This window comes from Lemur catta, chromosome 14 (genome assembly GCF_020740605.2).
Source record: "Lemur catta isolate mLemCat1 chromosome 14, mLemCat1.pri, whole genome shotgun sequence".
NCBI lineage: Eukaryota > Metazoa > Chordata > Mammalia > Primates > Lemuridae > Lemur > Lemur catta.
Window position 1 is genome coordinate 62,595,243 of NC_059141.1, and position 18,902 is coordinate 62,614,144.

The 18,902-nt window shown below is 46.5% G+C and overlaps 1 protein-coding gene across 2 annotated transcripts in view; it reads right to left on the reverse strand.

Annotated features, from left to right (window-relative positions):
- SH2D4B (SH2 domain containing 4B) overlaps window positions 1-18,902 on the reverse strand; it is a 72,547-nt gene that overhangs the window by 23,070 nt on the left and 30,575 nt on the right. For both annotated transcript variants that reach the window (XM_045568445.1, XM_045568444.1), the window contains exon 4: window positions 12,945-13,092. In XM_045568445.1, coding sequence (XP_045424401.1) covers window positions 12,945-13,092 — 148 coding nt within the window. The remainder of the gene's footprint in view (window positions 1-12,944; window positions 13,093-18,902) is intronic.

Here is an 18,902-nt window from a genome sequence, read left to right on the forward strand (position 1 = left end):
AGCCACCCGGGAAAGGCACATCATTTTTCCGCTTTATAGGTGAGGAAACCCAGCCTCTGAAAGGTTCAGTAACTTGCACAAAGTCAAATAGCTAATAAAGGGCAGAGCCAGGAATGGAAACCAGGGGTACCTGGTTCTAAAACCCATGAGGCTCTTCCCATCACGTGCCCCACCCCCCCTCCTCCCCCGAGCCACCTTCTATTTGAAACTCTGTGTATCTGACACCAGAGCTCTTTCCTGCAAAAAGCCAAAGGAGCATTTAAAGACCACCTGGGCCAGCCAGGTGCAGTGGCTCGTGTCTGTAATCCCAGGTACTCAGGAGGCTGAGGTGGGAGGATCCCTTGAGTCTAGAAGTTCAAGACCAGCCTGGGCAACATAGTGAGACCCTGTCTCCCAAAAAGTAAGGACCATCTGGTCCAACCTCCTCATGTTACTCACGTGGAAACTGAGGCCCAAGGAAGAACAGAGACTTGCCCACCTGGGTCAGTGGACCAGGCCACAAACCATCCTTTCTGCTACCACAGGATAAGTTGTTGGAAATGTTGGTGTCCCAGTTCTGGTGCCTTTATTTTTTGTTTCCTATGACTTTGGGAGCTGGTGGGTGAGTGTGTGAGAGGGAGAGGGAAGAGGATCTTTTGGTAACTGTACAGGTTACAGGACTCCAGGACACCCCTCTCTCCACCTTCCGTCTTTTTGTGCTCCTCACAAAGGGCCCTGTCTCAGCCAAGCGGCCCTGAAAAGACATCTGTGTGTTGCTGCTTCTAAAACTCAGAAGGGAGGTCTGGAACTGGGAAAATGCAGGACAGGCAACGAAACTTATTGGGGACAAGGTCTAGAATTAAAGCCAATTATTTTGTAGTCTGATTGCATCTTGGCAGGCCCCTCTCTGCTTCTAAAACCCAATCCTTTTATAGAGAACTCTCGAAGCCGGCCTTTCTCTTCTAATTGTGCTGGGCTAGTGATTGTCCCCGACCCCCACAGGTCACCTTCTCCTCCTGGAGTAAAATCTCAGTGCGCGTGTCTACTCCAACACCACTCAACACACGCGGAGCAGGCACCCCCCAGAGCTGTGCTCTCCTTTGGCATTTGGGGGTGAAGGTCAGCTGCCCTGGTCCTGGAAGAAAGCGTTTCTACTTCACAGGTTGTCAAAGAACCCTTCCTGGGAGCATAACATCGCCCAGATCTGAGGAAGGCAGTGTGAAGTCTGTCCCTCAGAAGGTATTTCTGGAAGTGTACCTCGTGGGTTTCACACGCAGAATAGCCACTGCGCTGTGCACTCCACGAGGGCAGGTGGAGAATTTTCTTTGGTCTATTCATTGCCGTATTCTAGTGCCAAGAACACGGCAGGTGATACATATTTTTGGATGACTGATTGCACCCAATTAAGTATTTAACTTTGCATTAGGCCCTGAGCTGGATACAGAGATAACAGAGAAGCAGACCCTTCTTTCTCAGAGCCAAGCTGGAAAAATAAGACCAAAGAAATATCTCTACCATAATGAAAAGAAAGCAGTATCATTGTAAAAAGGACCAATAAAGTATTGTCAGAGATTAGGGGCAGCAACACGCACATTCTGCTAGGGAGCAGGCAGCTGTCACAGAAGAAAGAATTTGATCGAGTCTGAGAAGATCAATGGGAATTTTCCAAAGAAAGAAGAGGAAGGAGGCCATTTTAGGGAGAAAACCTGGGTTTTGGTGCCCAGTTGGCTCTTCTGTAAAGTTCACATACAAAGAACACCGTAATACCTGCCTTGCATTGGGGTGAGAGGCTCCAACGAGGTCAGGACTCCCAGGGATGGGCTCTGCGGTCACTAGATTGCAAACTAATCACTGGAAGCTCATGCGCTAGTGGGGCCAATGACTTGGGGAGTTTACAGCCCCTGAGAGATAGTAACACTCAGTGACAGGTTGCAGAAAGAAATTGTATGCAGACTAGGAAGACAGGTTTTTGGAACTCAGGTGAGACTCTGAGCCATTTGTCACAAAGAGACTAAATCCATCCTCCTGAAGCCCAGCTCTAATCTTGCCATTCTCTTCCTCAAAAGCCTTCAGTGGCTCCCCAAGTGCAAACACCTGGCAGATGAAGCCTGTAAGAAGTACCCTGGCTGCTCCCCTCTCCCAGCTCAGTGGGCCTCTGAGCTCTCCCCTGCCCTCTTTACACACACACACACACACACACACACACACACACACACACACAGTGCTCTGGCTCCACCAAGCACCTGCCATGCTCAGTGGGCCTCTGAGCTCTCCCCTGCCCTCTTTACACACACACACACACACACACACACACAGTGCTCTGGCTCCACCAAGCACCTGCCATGCTCAGTGGGCCTCTGAGCTCTCCCCTGCCCTCTTTACACACACACACACACACACACACACACACACAGTGCTCTGGCTCCACCAAGCACCTGCCATGCTGCAAACTTGCCTCTCTGCAGCTGTGGTCACTGACTCAGACCAACCCTGGGTCAGCTCATAAATGCCAGGCCCTCCCCCATCCCCTGCCCAGACAGAAAAGACTCAGTGCCCTGTAGAATTCAGATGACCCAGCTATATCCTACAGAGAAATCAAATGCTTCAAAGCAACATCAATTTGTAGTAATCCCTTGGGTGAACAGAAGAGTGTTCCCCCAAATTAATGAAGAATCCTATGATATAGGGAAAGACATCAGTAAAGACTTAAATTGTGTGTACATGTGTTTAAATTCTTCTCCATGTGATCTCGGGCAGCTGGAGTTACCCTATCTGCACTTTGCTTCCTCGTCTATAAAAGGAGGGCCTCATAGGGCTGCTTTGAGACGCAAGTGGGTAGTTCATAGAAGGGGCTTGCACGGTCCTTGGCACGTGGCAGAGGTTCATTAAATATTATCTGTTGTGGTTTTTATTGTGTTTCCTGTGAGATGAGGAGGCTGGAATGGCACCTTTAGAAAGGGGCTGTGCCTGGGTGGAGGTGGGAGGTGGTGTAGGGGTGGGGGCTGGGTAGGGAATGGGAAAAATGAAAACTTTGTGCAGAGGGGAGGCCTCTTGACCCCTGAAAAGGAGGAACAGGCGGCCCAGATGTTGATGAGAATACACAGGCCCTTTGCAATTCAGCCGGCCGGGGCCACGGTCACCTGGAAGAACGGGTGGGTTTGGCACTCATGATGACGACTCTGAGAGATGAACCTCTGGGAAAGTAAGCGAAGTTCCCCCACAGCTGAACCTGGGCCAGGGGAGGGGGCTCTCTCAACCCCACCGAGGTTTCCCATCTTCGTCCTGCGGGCCATGCCGATGGCTGCCAACAGTGCCCCCCTGTGGCCTCCGGGAGTAACTGCAGAAATTCCTTAAGACCCAACACTCCCCACACCCGGGGTGCTTGAGCCACTCAAGAGAGAGAATCCTAAGCAGGGCACAGATCGGCCACTTGGGGGCTCAGGTTGGCATTTTTCCGAGTTATAATACCAAAAATATATGGCACCTAGAGTTTGGAAAGCACTTCAAATTAGTTACGTCCGAGGAGAAACTGCACGATTTCCCATCCCGTCAGTGGATAGAAAAAGCCCTTCTGTTGTCTTCTCCTGCGGCTGTTCTCCCAGCTCGAAATTCCGCTCTGCTCCGCCCCCAGGCCAGACGCCACCCCCACAGCCCCTCCGGGTTCTGTTTGTCTCAAGCCTACAGCATTTCAGAATCACTGACGTTAAACCCAGACCTCCCTAAGAGAGAAGGGAATGGAACCCGCAGCACCACCCCGGCCGGGGCCTGAGCCCACGTTTCTCACTCAGCTCTGCCCGCAGCCTGGCAAGGGCTGGGCCGACTGGCGTGCGGCCGCCGGCTGCCTGCGGGCCGCAAGAAATAGCGCGATTCACGGAGCCCAGGGCCGACCACAAGTCCGACAGCTCCAAAACCCTATTGACATTTCTAACCAAACAACAACAATAATAAATGTCCAATTTTTATAAACAGTATCATTTGTCAAGTCATGATGGCTCGTCTCTAAATCTCTGGGCAACTAACTAGATGTTATCTAACTCCACACTCCTGCAAGTTCTCAGTTGAAAAGTTATGAAATGAATTTCTGTGCCTGATACCTTCTCAGAAGCCAGAGCTCTGGCTGAATAACGAAGTGCATTCTCTGTTGAACTGAATAACTAACTGTATTCAAATGGTACTAGAGGGGATAATTCCCTTTTTTTCTAACTTGGAGAATTTAATTTGGGTGTTTTATCAAAGATTGCAGCTCCCCGATAGATTAATGGCCCACTCTATCTTTCATATTAAATTAATTGAGTGTGGAATGGCTTTGTTGGGTTTGAATGACAGGCTCTAGAGTTTAGCTGATCATTCTTTAAGAAAGCATAAAATGAGTAACTAAAATCATAAAGCCTGAATTATCACATCTTTTTTCTGGTTTTAGGAGGCCTTTTCCCTTTCAGCTGCCACACAGTACATTAATTAGCAACCAGGCGGCTCCGGGGCCACATGAGTTCCATTCTCTGTGCCTAAAGACACCCCAGCCCAGCTCTCAACTCTCCAGCCCATCGTGTAGCTCTGAAAAGAGAAGTGCTCCATGAGTGCCTTCACAACTGAGAAAGCACTTTTGTTTCCTCTCTCTCACTTCGCCCTTCCAACAAGCCGTAGCTCAACATGATTAACCCCATTTTACAAGTGAGGACACTGAGCAACTGAGCAAAAACTTGCTCAAGTTCACACTAGTAAGGAGCACAGCCAGGCCAGGACTCCCAGTCCAGTGCTCTTTCCCCCATACTGCAGTAGCCTCCAGTGACTTCACTTTGTGATCGTTCACTGTTTTTGTTTTGTTTTGTTCAGTATAAACCTTCACCCTGCCTCCTTTTCCCACCTGCCTCTGCTTCCATGCTGAATTTGAATGGATGAATTTTTCTTTAGCTTTTTCCCACCGTATCTTCATAGCCTCATTTTTCATCACTGGAACTGCAAGCTGCAACTGCATCACGGCCTGTGCCATGACTTGTGCACACACTGACCTTGCTTTGCTCAGTGCTGCTCCCTCTGCTGTGATGCCCTTACCCACCTTCCCAAGTGCCATTCCCTCCACTGGGCCTTGCCACATGCACACCGTTCTCCAAAGGGATCCACTCCCTCTCCATGGACTTCATACAAACCGTTATCAGAATACCTACTTGTTGAACTGTAACTGTGTGTGAGAGCCCCTTCTTCCAGACTGTGAGATTCAATCAATGTACGGTTGTCCCTTGGTATCCTGGGGGATTTGTTCTAGGAAACCTCCCCCCACCTTCCCCACTTCGCTCCCACCGCAGATACCAAAATCCACAGTGCTCAAGTTCCTTCTATAAAATGATGTAATATTTGCAAATAACCTATACGCATCCTCCCATATACTTTAAATTATCTCTAGATCACTTATATTAATAATACCTAATACAGTATAAATGCTGTATAAATCGTTTTTATACTGTATTGTTTTTATTTGTATCATTTTATATTGTTGTGTTGTTATTTTTTATTGTTTTTTTTTTTTTAACATTTTCAATCCAGGGTTGATTGAAGCCACGGATATGGAAGGCAAGAACATGCAGGGCCGGCTGTCTGCTGTTGTCCTCCGTGGCCCTGGGGGCAGATGGTGAGATCTTCCCCGAGCTGCAGGAGGAAGGGTTGTAGAGGAATGTTCTGAGAACAGTATAGAGCCTGCTCCCACAACTACCACCAGCTCTGAGCTCCGGTAGGGACAGAGCTTCCATCTCCCTGGATTTTGTTGCTTCAGACAAACTTGTTATCGAGTGTGATGTCTGCTTCGTGTTCCCGCAAACTTAGCTGCCACTCGGGGGTCCCCGGGGTGCTCAGCCGAGTGTTTAAGAGACCCCACAGGAAGGGCTCGAGGAGCACTCCTTGCTTCTTTGTGAAACTTCCTGCGCATGGACTTTGGGAGGCCCCGTGAGGCCAGTGGCCAAGACGCCCCTCGTACATCTGCTTATGGAGGCCACCCGATCCACGGGCCAGAGCACCGGGCCAGGAGGAACGACAAGAGAAAATCCTTCCTTTGAGCACAGCCCCCCAAACTGTCTTCTAAGTCTGGTCTCAGGTTCCTGGTCAATAAAATAGAAATACCAACACTCACTCCCCTCTGAGGCTGTTCTCAGCTTATGAGTAAAGAATGTCCTAAGGCTTTGTGACAGCTCAGGGTTTGGGGCATTCAGATGGATTTAGTGAGGACAGTTTTTGACAGTATTTGGCAATTGTTAAAACAACTGCAGCCCTATGTGAATGGGCAGGAAACAGTTAAAGGGCACCTGCCTGGCAGTAATCAGCAGCTGGAACCTTCTCCTCTCCTGGGCATCTGCCCCTGAAGCGTCACCGCAGAGCCTTCCCTGGAGGAAAAATGAGCTTTAACCACAACGTTTGCATTTGTAATTTTGACTCTGAAAGGAAGAAATGACTCAGGTCCCACAGCCGGAAGTGGCCCGCAGAGGAAAGAGGACAGGTTCCTGAACGCGGACCCCGCCCACATTTCCCTCCCAGCCCCAAGGGCACACCGATACCCCCATAGCAAAGAATGAAGACTTAAAAGCAAAATCCCACTGTGATTTGAAACTGCACACGCACCCATTCCATACTGTGATTCCACTCGTGTTGCAAACAGAGGGTTCTTCTCCACCAATCATTTTGCGGTTTCCCCCCAAACCACTGACAGGACCACTCCCCTCCCGTGGCGTTAGGGAGGAGTCGAAGGACTGATGGACTCACCACTCAGTGCTCCAGGAGGCGGGGCCGGGGAGCCTGCCCCCTGCTCGCACTGCTGGGGCGGGCCCCAGATTCAGGTCCATCCACTGACACAATCTCTTGGGCTCTCATTAATTCAGAGAGCCTAGTACAGAGGTCACCCCGGTAAGAAAGGAACTTTCCCCAAGAGAAGAAATTCTTAAGCTAAGGGCGGCCACCAGGCCAGGGTAGTAATGTCCAAAATGCATTAATTACACAGAACCCAGATGGTTTCACAGAAGGGTCTCTGAAGCCACAGAAAGTGGAGAGGCTACAGGGGCCTGGGGGCCAGGGGACCATGGGACCCCACACCCTCTTCACCAGAGCCAACTGCTCACAGCTGCGTTACCTGGTGGGCTTCAGCATCAACACGTGAGAAAACAGCAGCCTTAAGGGGACTTGGAGAACAAGGACAGCCGGGTTTTCAAGCTCTTTTGTGAAAGCAGTAAGTCCCCAGGAAAGGGAGACAGAAGCCTGGTTGGGAGATGAGATTCGTGCCATGCTGGCGTCGATGCTCTGAGACTTCTGCACAGGGAATAATCTCTGCTCTGGACCTGAGCCCCCGGCCCTCATGCTGCCTTCACCCAAGGGCCTTGGAACATGTCATCAAGGTCATCAATGGGAAGAAGTAAGAAGAACACTGGTTTCTTAAAAAGTGCAACTGCCTCATGGTGCAAACAATTTTAAAAAAATAAAATAAAAATTACATTTAAAATTTTTAATCAAGTTTTTATTTTATTCAATTTCTGTTTGCCTTATTTTTTTTTTCAAGTACTTAATTATATACTAGGTCACTTGGAATAGAAAAAAGATCCAACACAAAAGACTTCCCACCCGTCCACTTTGCCGACAGCCCAGTTAAGTCTCCAAATCTGTCCCAGGAAGTTCCAGGTGTTTTAGGACTGGCACCAAATTAATTAAACATCAGTTTAAAAGGGTATCAGTGGAAAAGGTGAATTAAGGAGCTCTGAAAATCCTCCCCTCTATAAAGCAATGAAAACACTGGCAAATTGTCAGAATCAACTTTCTCAGATTGTTAGAAGTTAACTAAAGGCTCGCAGCAATCTAGGGAGCATTTATTCAAGAAAAAATGTCTCATGAAAAAAACTTCCCAGAAAGAAACCCCAGGACTAGATGGCTCCACTGGTAAATTCTACTAAATGTTTAAAGAAGAATTAATTCCAATTCCTTACAAACTCTTATGAGAAAATAGAAGAGGAGGGAACCTTTCCCAATTGGTTCTTTGAGGACAGTGTTGCCTTGATACCACAGCCAGACAAAAACATCGCGCAGACCAATATCCCTTATGAATACAGAGACAAAATCCTCAACAAAACACTAGTGAATAGAGTCTAGCAACATATAAAAAAGATTATACACTATGAACAAGGCGGATTTATCCCAGGAATGCAAGATTGGTTCAACATATGAAACTCAACCACAGAATACACCATGCTAATAGAATAAAGAAAAAAATACATGATCATCTCAACAGATGCAGAGAACGCATTTGACAAAATCCAACATCCTTTCATCCCCAAAACACTCAATCTAAGAAAGCGTGGAACTTCCTCAACCCAAGGTTACGTATGCAAACCCACAGTTAACATCACATTTAATGGTGAAAGACTGAAAGCTTACCCCTAAGATCAGAAATGAGGCAAAGGTGCCTGCTTTTGCTGCTTCTATTGAACATAATATTGGAAGTTTTAGCCAGAGCAATCAGGCAGGAAAAATAAATAAAAGGCATCCAGACTGGAAAGGAAAAAGTAAACCTATCTCTATTTGCACATGAAATGATCTTGTATGTAGAAAATCATAAGGAATTCACAAAAAAATCCATTCCAGCTAATACCCAAGTTTGGTGAGGTTGCAGGATACAAGATCAATAGACAAATATCAATTGCATTTCCATGCACTGGCAATAAACAATCAAAAAATGAAACTAAGAAAACAATTCTATTTACAATGGCATCAAAAAATAATTAGGAATAAAGTTAGCAAAAGAAGAGCAAGACTTCTACACTAAAAACTGTAAAATATTATTGAAACAGATTTTAAGAGACTTAGATAAATGAAAAGACATTCTGTGATCATCAATGGGAACACTAAGTGTTGTTAAGATGGCGGCATTCTCCAAATTGTCTACAGATTCAATGGAATCACTATCAAAATCCCAGCTAGCTTTATTACAGAAATTCCCAAGCTGATGCTAAAATTTATACAGAAATACAAGGGGCCCAGGATAACCAAAATAATCCTGGAAAAGAACAACCGTGGAGGTCTCATACTGCCCAATTTCAAAACATACTACAAAACTATAGTAATCAAGACCGTGTGGTACTGACATAAGAATGGACAAATAAATCAGTGGGATACAATTGAGGGGACAGAAATAGACATTTACATTTTCAGTCAATTGATCTTCAACAGGGTGCCAAGACCATCCAGTGGAGAAAGTACAGTCTTTTCAACAAATGGTGCTTGGACAACTGGATGGCCACATATTAAAAAAATTAAGTAGGAATCCTACCTCACACAAAAATTAACTGAAAATGGAGAGAAGACCTAAATTTAAGGGCTAAAACTATAAATCTCTTAGAACAAAGAGAGGTGTAAGCCACTGTAACCTTGGATTAAGCAATGTATTTTAGATATGGCACAAATCATAAGCAACCAAAAAATAAATAAATTGGACTTTTCATCAAAATTTAAAAATTTTGTGCTTCAAAGGACACTATCAACAAAGTGAAAAGACAATTCGAAGAAAGGGAGAAAATACTTGCAAATCATATCTCTGATAAGGGATCAATATCCAGAATATATAAAGAACTCTTGCAACTCAACAACAACAAAATTCAAATATGGGCAAAGTGCTTGAAGAGACATTTCTCCAAAATTGATATACAAATGGCCATAAAGCACATCAAAAGGTGCTGAACATCATTAGTCATTAGGGAAATACAAATCAAAACCACAATGAAATATTAGTTCGCACCCACTAGAATGGCTATAATAAAAAACACAAACACTAAATGCACATCGGGGAAGGATACCAATTGGATATCAGACTGAGATGGGGGGTGGGGGGAGGGGATGGGTGTACGCCTACATGATGAGTGCGTTGTGCACCATCTGGGGAATGGTCATGCTTGAAGGTGCTGACTCGGGGATGTGGGGGGGGAGGGGATGGAGGTATGACTACATGGTGAGTGCCAGGCGCACTGTCTGGAGAATGGACACGCTTGAGGCTCTGACTCAGGGGGATTGGCAGGACATGGACAATGTATATAACCTGAACCTATGTACCCCCATGATGAGCTGAAATTAAAAAAAAAAACACACAAACAATTACAAGTGTTTGCAAGGATATGAAGAAATTAGAACCCTCACACATTGCTGGTAGAGATATAAAATAGTGCAGTCACTTTGGAAAACAGTGTGGCAGTTACTCAGAATGTTAAACATTGTTACCATATGCAAGGTTTGAATGTCTGTTCCTCTAAAACTCAGACTGAAAATCCCCAGTGTAACAGTATTAAGAGGTGAAGCCTTTAAGAGGTGATTGGATCACAAGGGCTCTGGATTAATCCATTCATGGATTCATGGATTCCTGGGTTAATGAATTAATGGGTTATCACAGGAGTGGGTTAGTTATCAAGCGAGTGGGTCTGTTATAAAAGCCAGTTTGGTGCCCAATGCACATCCCCTCCCAATGTGATGTCCTTCTCTGCCTCAGGACTCTGCAGGGTCCCCACCAGCAAGAAGACCCTCAACAGATGTGGCTCCTAGACCTTGGATTTCCCAGCCTCCAGAACTGTAAGAAATGAATTTCTTTTCTTTATAAATTACCCAGTCTCAGATATTCAGCTATAGCAACAGAAAATGGAGTGAGACACCACATGACCTGGAAATTCCTCTCCTAGGTATATACCCAGAAGAACTGAGTTTGTGCACAAATGTGCAGAGCAACATTATTCAAAATAGCCAAAAAGTGAAAACAACTCAAATGTTCATCAGCTGATAAACGAATAAGCAAAAATATGGTATATGCATACATTAGAATATTATTCAGCCACAAAAAGGAATGAAGGAATGATATATGCTACTTCATGGATGGACCTTGAAGACTTGCTAAATGAAAGAAGTCAGACACAAAAAGCCACATAATATATGATTCTATTTATATGAAATGTCTATAAATAAGCAAATCCATAGGGACAGAAATTAGACTAGTGGTTTCCAGGGATGTAATGGAGGGAGGAGTAGCAGCCATTGGTTCCAGAGTTTTGTTGTGAAGTGATCAAAATGTTCTAGTTAGACACTGGTGATGGATGCACAACTTTGTGAGCGTACTAAAAACTGGTGAATTGTACACTTTAAAGAACAAGTTTTATGGTATGTAAGTTACATCTCAATTTTTTTTAAGTAGCCTGAAAAGTCTGTTGAAGGAATCTGGCATAAGGTTAAGACATGCTGAGAGCCAGAGTGTGGCGGGCAGAGGACACTTCTCATTTCTGTTCTCCCTGTGTGGCCCTAGTTCCAAGTGTCTCTAAAGTGTACATTGCAAGTGCCTCCTCCTGGCTTTCAGTCCTAAACCCTGCTAGAATCGTGTCACTCACCTTCAGAAGTTCCCCTCTGTCCACCTGTATTTACCATGCCTTTTTATTTTCTGCAGTTTCTGATTTTTTTTTTTTTTTTTTTTTGAGACAGAGTCTCACTCTGTTGCCTGGGGTAGAGTGCCGTGGCGTCTGCCTAGCTCACAGCAGCCTCAAACTCCTGGGCTCAAGCCATCCTCCTGCCTCAGTCTCCCGAGTAGTTGGGACTACAGGCATGCACCACCATGCCCGGCTAATTTTTTCTGTATATATATATATATCTTTTTAGCTGTCCAAATCATTTCCTTTTATTTTTAGTAGAGATGGGGTCTCGCTCTTGCTCAGGCTGGTCTTGAACTCCTGACCTCGAGCGATCCTCCCGGCTCGGCCTCCCAGAGTGCTAGGATTACAGGCGTGAGCCACCTCACCCGGCCAGTTTCTGATGTTTTGACATCTGAGAGCTTGCTGATTCTGGAGAGACTGCCCCATCCAGAGCTAGCCAATTCTAAGTGACAGGAAAGGACTTGCCTGCAAGTGCACCTTTATATGCAAACCATCCAATCCAAAGCCCACGTCCCCCAACCACCTCCTGTATCAGTCTCTTACACTCCAGGCCAGCATCTGTCTGCCCTAATCTCCCCAGGGCCAGATGCTACAAAACTAGAACCAACCCCTACACCCCAGAGCCCACTAAAATTATTCAAGCCAGAGAATCCCAAGCCTGCCTCGCCTTACCTTTCCCAAGGAAACCATAATAATAGCTCTTGCCCACATTTTGCCCCCACCCCTCTGCCTTCTGACCAACCCTGGTGATTCCCCGCATGGCCCTGCATGGCGTACCATGCCTTCTATCTCTGGGGATCGTGAGTAAAAGCTTCTTCCTTCATCAGAATCATTTCTGGGCCTGCATGTCTTACCACACCTGATTCAAACAAATCCCAGGCACATAGTAAAACAGCACCCTCCAAACCCGGTTCCACGTTCCCCTTCCCACCTAACTTCTCACCACCCCTGCCACTCTCCAAGTTTTCGCCATCCCGTACTTCCTAGGCAGGCCACATTCCGTTGTCACCATGTCTTTTCACATGCTGGAGCCTCCACTTGGAGTGCCCTGCCCAGCCTCTGTGACTCACTTATTCCTGTGTCACCACCAAGACTCACTTCAGGACACCTCCTCTGGAAGCCCACCAGGATGGCCACTCTGGGCTGCAATGGCATGTGCTGCATCCTCCCTCACAGCCCTTAGCCTATGTGTCTACCTGCTGCTGTCATCAGTGACTTCTTCCAAGATAAAGGCCATGATTCCTCATCTCTGGATCTCCAGGGCTTAGCACAGAGCCAGGAAATTATTGGCTACTCAGTAAATGTAGGATTTTATTTTTTAATATAAGAAATCTCCCATCCCTCTGCCCAATGGGCAGGTAAGCTCCTCGAGGGTAGAGCCCTTACCCTCTGGGTCCTTAGCAGGGCCATGCACATGGTTGGCCCCAGGTAAAGGGGCACGGGGTGCATGAGTGCACTGAACTGCTGAGCACGCAAATAAGCGTGGGGATGGGGGTGGGCAGACGGGGGCGGCCTCCCGTCCCGGCCGCCAGCTCTACTCACGCTGCTCTTCCCACTCGCGCTCCTCCTTCTCGCTGGCTTGGCAGTGCAGCTGGGCCTGCTTCAGGGTCCAGTAGAGCTCCTTCGCCCTCTGCTCTTCCTGGAGGCGAATCTGCTCTTCGCCTCGCTTCCTCTCCTCTTCCTCTTTCCTCTAAAATGTCATGGGGACAGAATATTAGGTGACCGTGACCGACTTCAGAGAGAGGATAAGTGCCTTTGGTTTTCTGCAGGAGGTCGGGCTGAGCAGGCAGCGGTGGCCCCTCCAGCCTCAGTCTCTGCGCGTGTCAGGTGGCCGTCGTTCCCCCTGGGCGACGTGGCTGTGGAGCAATGTGTGCGCGCTGCAGCGAGCTGCAAAGATAAGAGAGCTCTGGGCCACTCTGGGCTTCCATTTTGCAGGTAGAGGGAGGGAAGGAACTGGGAGGGATGCCTGGTCATCCTGGAGGCCAACTGAGCAGGATACGATCAAGTCTTAACCTGAAGTCTAGATAAGATATTTTAAAGAGATAGTAGGCTTGGGACCCTAAATCTCCCATTCTGACCCACTTTTAAGCTCCAAAAAAGTGTGTGTGTGTCTGTGTGCACACATGTGCATGTGTGTATCTTCTTCTACCTTTGTTTACATCCAGGTAACATGTACATGGTACACATACCTCAAGAGCCAAGGCTTCAAACGAAAATCAGCAGTTCTCTGAATCACTTCACCCCAGCGCAACCCAACCCGGCCTACGCCAGTGCCCAGAGCCACCATTTTCAACTATGTTAGCTGTTCCTTCAAGTGGTTACATCCATATTTCTGATTAACGCTGCTAATTCTTGACTTACCAATTCTAGACATTAACTGCTGCCTTTCTTTCTTCGTACATGCACTTTGTGTTTAGCACGTACCCTCCCACAGAGGTGAACACAAACCTTCCCTCTCCTCAGCCTCACAATAAACCTGCATCACAATTTGTGGCTAAATCAATAATCAGCATATAGTTCACGACAAAGTCAAATAGGGTGCTATTTTCACCAATTTCAAGACGTACATTGTTAAACTTCTTACCATCTCTGAAATGTGAGCGTGTCTTACAATGCACAGCTTGCCTTTTTAATAGGCAACAGGTTTTCTTTGTGAAATAATGTTTTCACAATTGATGGCATCTTACAGTCAGTAAAATTTGATCATATGACAGATTTTTCTTTCCAATAATTTCTTCTGTTTTTTCCCAGGTTAATAATTGTTTTATCTTGAAGCTGAATATCAGATTTTCCCAAACTTCTCTCAGCTGTAGTAAATTTTTTCTGTGTTTACCCAAGTGATTTTTTTCTTATAACAGATGATACAATATTTATCTTTTTCCAAGGGATACCCCTGCCCCAGGTGACATCTTTCCTTCCTCTCCAACCTGAGCTGATTGCTACCTACAGCTCTTCTGCATCCACCCTACCAAGCCCCACGGCCAGCCTTCCTTGAGTCGGGGCCCCTGCTTCTGTCTTGGCCGTGCCCTCATTTTGCAGCGACATATCTTACAATGTTTCTCAGGTAAGGATGCACAGAGACACTTTCTGAGTCTTCACTCGTCTAAAAATATCTATATGCTACTTTCACATGTAATTGTTAATTTAGCTGAGCATAGAATTTGATGAAAAATCATTTTCCTACAGAATCGTGAAGACTTCCTTGTCTTCTAGCATCCAACACTGCCACTCTCCTTCTCATCCTTCTGCACAAGCCTTTCATTTTCCGCCCTGGAAGCCTTTAGGGTCCCTTTAACACTGATGTTCTGAACATTTTTAAAGGATGGGTCTTGGAGGGCGTTTTCTTTCATTGATCATGTTGGACACTCCAGCGTATTTCAATTTAGAGTCTCTTGTCTTTCCAGTTTAATACATCTTTGCTTAGGATTTCCTGATAATTTCTTCTCCTTTCATTTCTCATTTTTCTTTATAGAATTCCGATTTGTTAAATGCTGGTCTTCTCGATTCGATCCCCTAACAGCCTTGCCGTTTCTCTCTTGCTTTCCAACACTTGTCTTCTTTGCTCTGCTTCCTGGTTGATTTCACTGACTTTATCTTCCAAACCTGCTGAATTTTTTATTTCAGCCATTGCATTTGCAATTTCCAAGCTTTCTTCTTCTTTGGCTGTCCCTGACTCTTCATTGTATCTTATACTTGTTTTATGAATGCAATAAATCCTCTCTCTCAGGATTTTAGAGCTTTTTCTTCCCCTGTGATTGCATGGTTTTAAGTTTGTTTGATTTGGTGCTTGTCGTTCATGTGGAAGGTTTTCCTCAGACTGTACTCAAGAGAGAAGAAGTACACGTGTGAACAGGAGGCTCGGAGGGTGTGCTCCGGGCTTCACTGACAGGTGGGCGTCACTCAAGGGCAATCGTCTGAGAAACCAGCCATTTCACTGAGGGACCCTCAGGTGTCAGCCTCTAGAGGTCCTTGCTCTGAGCTTATTCTGTGCCTGCTCCTCCATCCCTCCTGAGTGATGTCTGAGCACCGACATTCCAGGAGTCGGTGGGGAGACTGCCCGATCAAGCAGGGTCCCTGGCCTGGGCCCCATGCTGCATGGGAACACATGTTTTAAAGTGCCCTCTTTGTAAATTTCCTCCTCAAGTTTCCCCTGAGGACTGGCCAGAAATAGTCCCCCCAGGACGGTAGGGGCAGGCAGTGCTGTCCAGGTAAGGTCCCCCATGGCCAGGCCAGGTCCTGTGTGAGCCCTGGCCCCCCTTTCTTCCCTTCAGGGTGCTCCCTGGCCTTTGCATCCATGATGGGGGTTGACCAGATGCCCCAAGGAACCCCAGGATTCATATTTACAGAGTCATCCTGGAGCCCAGTGGGTGGACCCCGGTCCCAAGAGGGTGGCCTGGCAGGCAGATGATTCCTGCTGGCCAGAACAGCATTTTTATCACAGGATCACATGAGATCGGGTCATCAGAATAGTGCTAACAGGCTGATTTTATGTGGCTCAAATCTCCAATATAGACAAAGACCCCACAAAAAATGTTTGCCAACCCCGTACACCAGAGGGGCAACCCTGGCTGCAGGTCCCACCATTCAGAGTTCAGACTTTTACTCGATCCCCGTTTCCCACCTGCCCTTCTCCTGCCTTCTCTGCTCTGCTGATAAGCTGAGCCCTGAACCTTTTCCTTTCAACTTCCCATCTCCTTCTGGTCAGAGGGAGGGACAGAGTAGTCTGGAAGAAATGGGGGAAAAGGGAGACATTCGGGCCCAGCCACTCCCACCTTCTCAGCCCCATCCCCCGCGGTACCCGGTGCCTCCAAGTCCTAGGCTTTGGGGGGTTCTGGGCTGAGCTGCCTCACTGCGCCCAGCTGCTCCTGTAACAGAGTAGCATCCCCTCGTCCCACAGATATGGAAGGGTAGAACTGAGGGTGCGGAATAAGTAACAGAAGGAAAGGCCTGAAGAAAAAATATATTTTCTGTCTCTTTAAAACTTCCCCACACTTTTTGGGAACTGCAGCCTGGCCTGCATCCTTGAGACAGGTCAAGTCCTTTGTTAAAAGAGATAACTCAGCCATCCCAGGTGGCACCAGCCCCCCGGGTGGGCGGCTGGCAGAGTTCACAGGCTTTGTCATTGGCAGAGGTGGGACGATTAGAATAGTTACCCACAGTAGCCTAGAACTGAGGGACCCTCCCTTTAAAAGCTCTGTGTTTCTGCTTAGGTTCAGGAAATGTGGATTTTGAGACAAGAAGGTCTACTGTTTTTCCTCCTTTGCTGGCAAAGTAATAAAATTTCTCTTTCCTCCTCCCCAAAATGCTTGTTCTCATTCTTCTGATGCAGCCTCAAGGACAAGTGCTGGGTTTTCGGTGACACTCCCTGCAGGCCCCCACTGGACCCTCACCACGCTCCCTGTGTCTTCCAGCTCCCTGTGTCTTCCAGCTCCCAAACACCTCTGAACATCGCCTATTCTCCCTCCTCTCTGTCTTCCAGTCCTTACGGTTTACAACTTTTTCAGTCCTTTGATACTATTTTAATGGATCAACAGGGGGAAAGGGGAGGTAACTGTGAATTTTTAATCCCTCACTTTAAAGATGACAAGATTTTTGTTGCTTCTGACATGGCTTAATGGAGAACTTTTCTCTAATCTGATGATCAACTTTTTAATCTTTTAAAAGGCAGACAAAATTCCAACTTCCTTATGACCCACTCTCTAAGAGTTGGGAATTAAGGGCTAAAGAAGTTAAGTGGCTTTTTCTAATTGTTCAGCAATTATGTATGCTCTCAGAGCTTGCCTCCCAGTTGGGGGAAACACTGAGCAAATAAATTAGAAATCAAGAAACATCACAAAATAATAAAGAGTATACGAAGAATTAAAACAGTGTAAGTGACAGTCTAGGAGGCTCCTTTAGGCTGTGTGACCAGAAGCCCTCTCAGAAGCCGTGATGTAATCTGAGACCAGAACAATAAGCAGGAGGCAGCCCAGTGACAATCAGGGACAGCAAGTTTCCAGGCAGAGGGAACCACCAGGGCAAAGTCCCCAGTGTTGCAAAACATGTGGGCATTTTTGAGTATGGAATTATCCACTGCAGCTGGAGTGAAAAAAAGTCAAAATGTTATTTTGGATGAGTGTGAAATGCCACCCTCTGCTATAGGCAGGGGGATGCAAGAGCCTAGGGCTTCAGGCTGAAGATATCGACCGAGAGATCATCTGCTACACACGTTGTTGCTCAGCCATGGGACTTAATGATGTCACTGAGAGAAACAGAGTCAATTAAGGGTAAGCAACCAGGGTGTGGGGTCACTCCACCATTTAGAAGTTGAGAGAAAGAGCTGGAGCCAGAGAAGGGGAGGAAGGCCAAGGGGTAGGATAAAAACCTGGAAGGAACAAGTCTGGGGACAGCCAAGAAAAGAAAGTATTTCAAGGAAAAGGGAGTGGTAAACTGAGCTGAAGCTGCTGAGACATCACAAAAGATAAGGACACAGAAGCCACAAGAGACTTCTGGATGTGCCACAGGATGTGATGGGAGATCGTGACAAGAGAGCCCTTGTGGAGTGGAGAGGCTGGCCACTGTCCAGGCACCTGGGGGAGGGAATGGAGATGGCCCAGATGACCCTTCCAGGACACGAAAATCTCAGGACCACCCCCAACTCCTTATGCTCCTTATGCATAAAGGAAGGTCAAGCCTGGAGGCTGAGTCATGCAACACCCTTTCTCAAATGAATAAATGTTATTAACATTAGGCATTAGCCAGATCACAGAAAGGTAAAAAGCCTCAGGCACCTACAAGGACTTCCCCACAAATCATCCATAAGGAAATTCCTTGTGGGCCTCCCATAAACAAGGACATGCAAATTATAACTTCAGGTCTGCAGGCTAAGTCTAGCTCCTAAAACTAAAGTCTGTTCGATTCCACACTAATGATTACAAGTTATCTTCCCAGGTGCAGAACGGAGATAAGACAAGATCAATCTTTCTTCCACCTACCCAGGGACATCTACATAATAGATTCTTCCTTCATTCCTTTTTTCTCTTCAAGCATTCACCTTGGAAGTGGAGAAAGAGGGTCACAGGACCCCAGGGAGAGGGAGAGAGCAGGATCCTTGTTCAGTGGTCTTGCGCAGAGGAAGACACATCTAGAATCTGTCTTGGGAGTAAGAAAACAGGAGGGAAAAAAATGCAAATTTTATCTGGCCTCATGATCTGTTTTTTTCCTACAGAAGCACTTTTATATGCATGTAAATTACATTCAAATGGCACCAGCCACAGCAGAATGGTTTTAAAAAACAGGTTTCCAGCTGTCTCTATCTTTTATCTTAAAGTTCCCTCTGTAATCCTACACAAAGATTCTGGGATTTTTTTTTTTTTTTCCATTTTCTAAAAGGAATTGTCAATGTTACCTTTTCTATGACCCAGAAAATTAGCAGAAGCTGCCTATATCCACAACACAAGTGGCCCGAAGTGAGCCCACCCACCTCCCTCCGGCACCAGGCTTCTCACCCTGGTTCTTTTC